Source organism: Protobothrops mucrosquamatus, unplaced genomic scaffold (genome assembly GCF_001527695.2).
Source record: "Protobothrops mucrosquamatus isolate PMUCROS unplaced genomic scaffold, P.Mucros_1.0 scaffold10545, whole genome shotgun sequence".
Lineage (NCBI taxonomy): Eukaryota > Metazoa > Chordata > Lepidosauria > Squamata > Viperidae > Protobothrops > Protobothrops mucrosquamatus.
In genome coordinates, this window is record NW_015396331.1 from 1 (window position 1) to 7,082 (window position 7,082).

Here is a 7,082-nt window from a genome sequence, read left to right on the forward strand (position 1 = left end):
CCTTTTAGATCTTACAGGCAACAGCTGCTAATGATTCCATACTTTTAAGCTCTAGAGGAGCTCGAACTGGGTGGCACTGCTTCTCTCTAGCAATGTGGTTGTTTTGGAGTGGCCTCCCCTTAGAGATCAGACTCGCCCTCTCCCTCCTGGCCTTTTAGAAGCTATAAAATAATTAAAAGCCCAATTATTCTAGAGGGCACTTTCATGATTTTACTGACTTAATATATTGCACCATTTTTATTATTCCATTCTTTTATTTATTGCCATGTCAGTATTCCACAAAGATATTTCAATTGTCTTTTTCCCATTTCCACTAATCCCGGAGCCTATGTTTTAGTGAGGTAGACGAGCCATAAGATTCTAAGATACAGTGGGTGTTGCGTGTGTCCCTCTCATCCCTCACCAGTCATTTGTCATCTTTCTCCTTTTTCTCCCATCCTAACAATTCAGAGAAGGTGATAATAACCAATTGACTCCCTTCATTGAAAAGGGACAGCCCTGATCTCCTTTGCAAAGAGTCAGTGACTCATTGCTTTTATATTGGTGCTTCTCTGTGGAAAAAGGAGGAATGTGACACTTCATAAGCATTCTTGTTAATAACAAGAGATGATATTAAGCTGCTTGGCATGCTTACTATTAGTCTATTCATTGCTCCCCTTTTCCATCCCTCTTGCCATCTGGGGCTTATGCAGGGCTTTTTTTGTCATAAAACGCCCAGAACGGAGTTCCGGCACCTTTTTTGGATGGAACTTTGTAGGGTAGGCAAGGCGGATTGTATGACATGTGTGAGTTTTGGCACCTTTTTTTTTTTTTTTTTTTTAAAGCACTGGGCTTATGTATGCCTTATTTTGATACCATCCTACAAAGCTTCCAAGATCTGTGCTGTGCTAGGTAAGATGGCATTAACATTACTTTTTCTATTCGATATATCCCACTGCCTACGTATTTCATCCACATGCTATATTGACAAATGCAATGGTTATATGGGGCTAAATTACTCAACAGAGTTAGCTACTGTCTGCATTTTTTCATTGCTGTGTAAGCTCTCTTTGCTTTGTTTAACCCTTATTCTTTGTTACTTCTGGCTCCAATATCATGCTGTGCTCTTTTTTTGCTTTTTTTTTTTGTAAATTAGGACTAATCCCTGCTGAGATTTATTCCTGAATAGACATGATTTTTTCTGTTTAACATTCTTGCTCAGAAGCTTTGTTGTTGGCACACTTGGGCCAATTCTACACACTTAAGTTTTCTAATGGGAATAAGCTAAAGCCCCTCTGATCTTTTAAAATTGGATAGAGTTTAAGATAATAGCTGGTTTTTAATCGCAATAGCTGGTTTTTAATTTAGAGGCCCTTTCAATGCAAAACATTATTATTTATATCACTTCCATAGTTATATAATGCTGTATACTATCATCTGCCTATTTCTTTTTTAAGCTCCAAATGAGAAAATGAAACAAGTTTTAAAAGCAACCATAGGAGAAGCTAAGGCACTGATTTCTAAGGTAAGATACAATATTGTTGGTGTGAAATATTTATGAGCCAGCATCTCTGTGTTATCAGAGACAACTATTCTTAGGCTGTTCAGAGAATAGCAGGAAGTCTGATTCTAAAACAAACCACTAATTGAAATAAGGTTGTATTTATTTAATGGCAATTCCTTGATTAAATAACCACATCTCTGGCCTCACACCTAATGTATTATAAAAAAAAAATTCTAAAGGATCAGATTTCTTATTTATTTATTTAACTGTCTCATAACGTAGATACTGTTTAATCACATAAACTCTAAATAGTTTACTATAATAAAAGCCATAATAATAAAAAAGCCAAACCCCCATTAAAATTTGTCACTCCAAACTTAAAAATTAACCAGAATTAAAATCCACCCAAAACAAAAAGGCAGTCCAGTTCTACCCTTTGCACCTGAATACCTACCACAACAGGCCTGTTTTTTTCAGTTTTTCTGATGTGCCAGCAACTTGGGAATGCTGTTTCATGGAGCTAATACTTGAAAAACAGGCTCTTAGATACTACTACTACTACTACTACTACTACTACTACTACTAATAATAATAATAATAATAATAATAATAATAATAATAATGTTGGAAGGGATCTTGGAGGTCATCTAGTCCAACCCCCTGCTCAGGCAGGAAACCCTGTACCAATTCAGACAAATGGCTGTCCAGTGTCTTCTTAAAAACTTTCAGTGTTGGAGCATTCACACTTCTGGAGGCAGGTTGTTCCACTGGTTAATTGTTCTAACTGTCAGGAAATTTCTCCTTAGTTCTAGGTTGCTTCTCTCCTTGGTTAATTTCCACCCGTTGCTTCTTGTCCTGCCTTCAGGCACTTTGGAAAATAGCTTGATTCCCTCTTCTTTGTGGCAGCCCCTGAGATATTGGAACACTGCTATCATGTCCCCCCTCGTCCTTCTCTTCATTAAACTAGACATACCCAATTCCAGCAGCCGTTCCTTATATGCTTTAGCCTCCAGAGCATCTTTAGCTCCAAAGAGCATCTTTGTTGCTCTTCTCTGTACTCTTTCTAGAGTCTCAACATGTTTTTTACATCGGGGTGACCAAAACTGGATGCAGTATTCCAAGTGTGGCCTTACCAAGGCACTGTAAAGTGGTATTAAAACTTCACATGATCTTTATTCTATCCCTCTGTTAATGCAGCCTAGCACTGTGTTAGCTTTTTTGGCAGCTGCAGCACACTGCTGGCTCATATTTAAATGATTGTCCACTAGGACTCCGAGATCCCTCTCACAGTTACTACTATTGAGCAAGGTACCCCCTATACTATACCTGTACATTTTTCTTGCCTAAATGTAGAACCTTTCTTTTTTCATCATTGAATTTCATTTTGTTAGATAGTGCCAACAAATAGGTACCATAGATAGTTCAAAAGAAACCTGATAGATTTGAACACCGGATGCTAACCAACAAATATTATGCAGTGATAAATGTAAATTTCAACAGTTAGATAGGAAAAATCAGATGCATAGGTACAAGGTAGGTAGTCCCTGCTTTGGCAGTAGTACTCAGGGAAGAATCTGAGAGTTCTGGTAGATTACAAATTAATTATGACCCAGCAGTGTTCTTTAGCTCTCCAAAGAAACAATACTTAAAGATATTGGCAAATAATACAACCATTGTAACACAAGTATGCTGCTATTCCTGACAATAGCCAGGCTGCTACATTAAGCAACTGCAATGTCCAAATCATCTTAAAGGTGGTCCCATGTTAAGTCTGTAGTCTAACTGGTGATAATAACATGAATCGCTATCAAAAAGGATTGCAGCTGACACACTAGTTAAAGCTAGGAAAAGATTCATGCTAAAATGCTAAATTCATGCTAATGCTAAAATGGCAGTTGTGACCTCTTCTGGGACCTCCAGCTTGGCCTAGCCAGTGATTTATTGCTCATGTCATGCTGACAAATGAGCTTAGGTGTTAAATAACATGGAGGAGAGAGAGCTCCATCCTGTGCTACACTAACAGAACCAATAGTCCAAGTGGGCCATTCTTATGTCTATCAGAAGGAACGACCTACTTAGGAAGTGGAGGAAAATAATATCCCTGATTGCCAATCCCTGCAGACAGTCCCAAAGGGTATTTGTGATCAAACGTTGTCAAGTGATTTAGTAGGACAAGGAGGGATGTACTTACTCTCCAAGTCTTGATGCAGTTCATTTAGCAGTGACCAATGTAGACTTGGTCCCATGCCCAGTTTTGAATCCTGACTGTAGATGATTCCAATAATCTATTTCATCCAAGGATTTCCTTTAGCTGAAGCTCCAACAACTCATTCCATAGTGAATATTTTAGTATGTGAAAGGTTAAATTTAATTTGGTTCATAACTACATTTAGTTGTGAATAATGGTTGGATTCTACTATCCAAAGAAAGGTTATTAATTCCTGCATACTTAAGACTTGGAAATTATTTTGGAATAATTGCAAAAGAAAATATGCCTGCAATTATTATAGCTTACAATAGCCCTCCATTAATTTGGCTTTTTGTTGTTGACCAAGTAGAGTAATCAGTAACTACACATTTATAAGTATATAAATATTTATATAATTTGCATAATGCATATGAAGTCCCTTTGGACAGATGTATTTTAATTGAAATTGAATTACTACAAATATAAAAGGGCAGAGTAAGGGCAGATTTTTTTTTGAAGTAGATTAGCTGTGTAGAGCAATGGGAGAAATGTTTAATCCCCATAATTTTTTTCAAAAAATATCTAAACATCAAGAGATGAAATAATGTTTCATGTCTGCAAGGAATCCTCCTTCTTGCTTCCTATTCAGATTTGAAATAATTATTTCAGTAAATCAATAACCATTAATTTCATTAGAAAAAACAAGCAGATGTCAATTTTAGCAGACATTTTAAAATGTTTAATATTATTAATTCTGAATAGATGATAAATTGGTAGTAGATAATGCTAATGGACAGAGAAATGTTATTCTAAAAATGGGGAAAATATTTTTTGTTATTTGCCTTTATCTCATACTGTGCTGTCATTGTAGATTTCAGAGGAAGCATTCTTTCTTCCATAGTGTATTAGTTTATTCATTTAAGTTGCTTCTCTCTGTATTGTAGGAACAAATGGAAGCCAACGTATGCGTTACTACCAGTATGGTGAAAGATGCACTCGACCAGCTCCGAGGAGCTGTAATGATTGTTTATCCAATGGGGCTCCCTCCATATGACCCAATTAGAATGGAGTTTGAAAATAAAGAAGATCTGTCAGGAACTCAAGTAAGCATTAGTTTTGATTTAATGATTTTTTTTTTTAAAAAAAAATATTGTTCTTCCTAGAGAGATGTTTGTAAAATGTAATTGATTCATTATCTACATGTTTATTTGGTTTCTAGACTGCTGTACAGTATATACATTTTTTACATAGTGTTATATATTTACACTAAAAAAAGTCATTTTTCCCTTGTTATTTTTTCATTGCAAGAAAATAAATTCCCCTTCTGTTACCTCCACTTGGTAACTGGAATTGTTGGGAAAAAAATACATCTTAAAAATGTTATGTATTAGACTTAGAAATCAATGATAATGCTGAAGATTTTATTGAAAAAAACTGATGATGGAGTATGCCACCCCTCATCACTATTAAGTCTAAGCATTTTTAAGTCCTTATATTTCCTTCATTAAGAGTTAGTTAACTAATCAGCCAAAATCACTTCACTGCTGTTCCTACCATTCTGCAAAAAAAACATTTATATGTTCTGATGTGTCTCTCTCTCTGTATGTGAGTGAGTGTGTGTGTGTGTGTGTGTGTGTGTGTGTGAGTGTGTTACTGGTGATTTTTAATAACTAAATGGTAGATGAGCAATTCTCTTTTTGAGATCTCTTAGATAGATCTCAACAATGTTCTAAGGCAGTGTTTCTCAACCTGGACAATTTTAAGGCATGTGGACTTCAATTCCCAGAATTCCACAGCCAGCAATGCTGGCTGTGGAATTCTGGGAGTTGAAGTCCACATGCCTTAAAATTGTCAAGGTTGAGAAACACTGTTCTAAGGAATCTTTTAACCATTCAGAGCAGATTTAAAGGCTACAGAGAGTAGTACAAGGAAGGGAAGGAAGAAGGTCTGGGGTATGAGTAGATTTCTGCTTGTGTGCCATTGGATTCTGCCTGTTGTAAAGCTCAGTTTGTTACAGGCAGCCCTTGAGGTTATTGAAGAACCAGAGGCCCAGCTGTGGTGGGCAGCAAAGGAACTCAAAAGAACAAACCAGCTTTCTGACTATGTTGGCAAAAATGAGAAAACTAAAATTATCATCAAAATACAAAAAGTAAGTACTTGTGACTTAAGAGTAAAGTGAGAGTCTTTATACAGGTTTACACTCACCCAAAGCAATATTTTGCCAGATTTATTATGTTTTAGATTTTATTATGTTTTATATTATTTATCTTCATACAGGTAAGCATGCTGTTCAAAAGCAAGGCAGACCTCATTTACTGGTGTAAAAATGATTGTGGGATAATCATACTTCTGCACTACAAACAATATTATGGCAAGCTGTCCCTCTGCTCCAGTTTGAAGGAAGCCAGATTTAGCTGCTGAGTGTCTCACAGTACAGAGAAACTTGCCTTTGTAAAGCAGAAGTAGAGAACATGATTCATTCCACGTGTGGCTGAATTACAGCCTCTAACATTCTTCATCATTCATCACAAAGACATTGCAATTCAATATCTGGAATTATGTGTCGTCTATTCCTGCTGTAGAGGGACTAATGTCTGCCCCTCCTGACATTTTATTCATCATATCAATAGGTATTCCATTGTCAGAATAAGGCAGGTTGAAATATATTAATTTCTGTTATGTTTCAAGAAAGGGCAAGGAGCTCCAGCACGTGAACCTGTCATAAGTGGCGAGGAACATAAACAGATGATTCTTTTTTATCACAGAAGACAAGAAGAACTCAAGGTATCAGGTGTTGTTGCTCTGTTACTCTATTGAAAACAAGATATTTACATTTTGTTTGCAATATATGTATAATTCATTTTCTTTTCATGTTTTTCAGAAATTAGAAGAAAATGATGATGATTCATTTTTAGATTCCGAATGGGCTGATAGTCATGCCTTGAAAAGACATTTTCATGGTGTCAAGGATATTAAGTGGAGACCAAGATAAGTTATTTTGGCAAGAAAAAATATTTTTAAGATAAAACTAACACAGCAAGTTACATAGGTAACATCAATGCACATTTACTCATTAAAACTAAATATTAGATTTTTATTTATTTATAATGTTGATTGCCTTGTAGTCAATAAATCTATATTATTAGGATTGTTGCTCGTATTTTTTTAAAAAATACTGACATGCTCTCATATTATTACTAAAAACTATTATTAAAAACAATAAAATTGTCCCTCTCCTTACATTTTTGCATTCTAAATAAAATTATTCAAATTAGTATGGCTTAGCTTAGAAGGAACTGAGTTTATTTTTAAAAACAGGGAAACTCAAACTTTGTGAAGGAAAAAATATTATATACTAGGAAAGTTTCCAGAAAACATTACGCCTTACCAATACTGGTTTAGAATATATAT

The 7,082-nt window shown here is 35.5% G+C and overlaps 1 protein-coding gene across 1 annotated transcript; it reads left to right on the forward strand.

Annotated features, from left to right (window-relative positions):
* Positions 1-824: 824 nt before the first annotated feature.
* Positions 825-6,820, forward strand: LOC107301187 (cilia- and flagella-associated protein 298; the record flags this gene model as incomplete). The annotated part of the gene is made up of 6 exons (XM_015830446.1): positions 825-891; positions 1,437-1,504; positions 4,616-4,774; positions 5,689-5,820; positions 6,360-6,455; positions 6,553-6,820. Coding segments are annotated over 6 exons (633 nt in total), but the record flags the coding sequence as incomplete, so codon positions are not given.
* Positions 6,821-7,082: the final 262 nt, after the last annotated feature.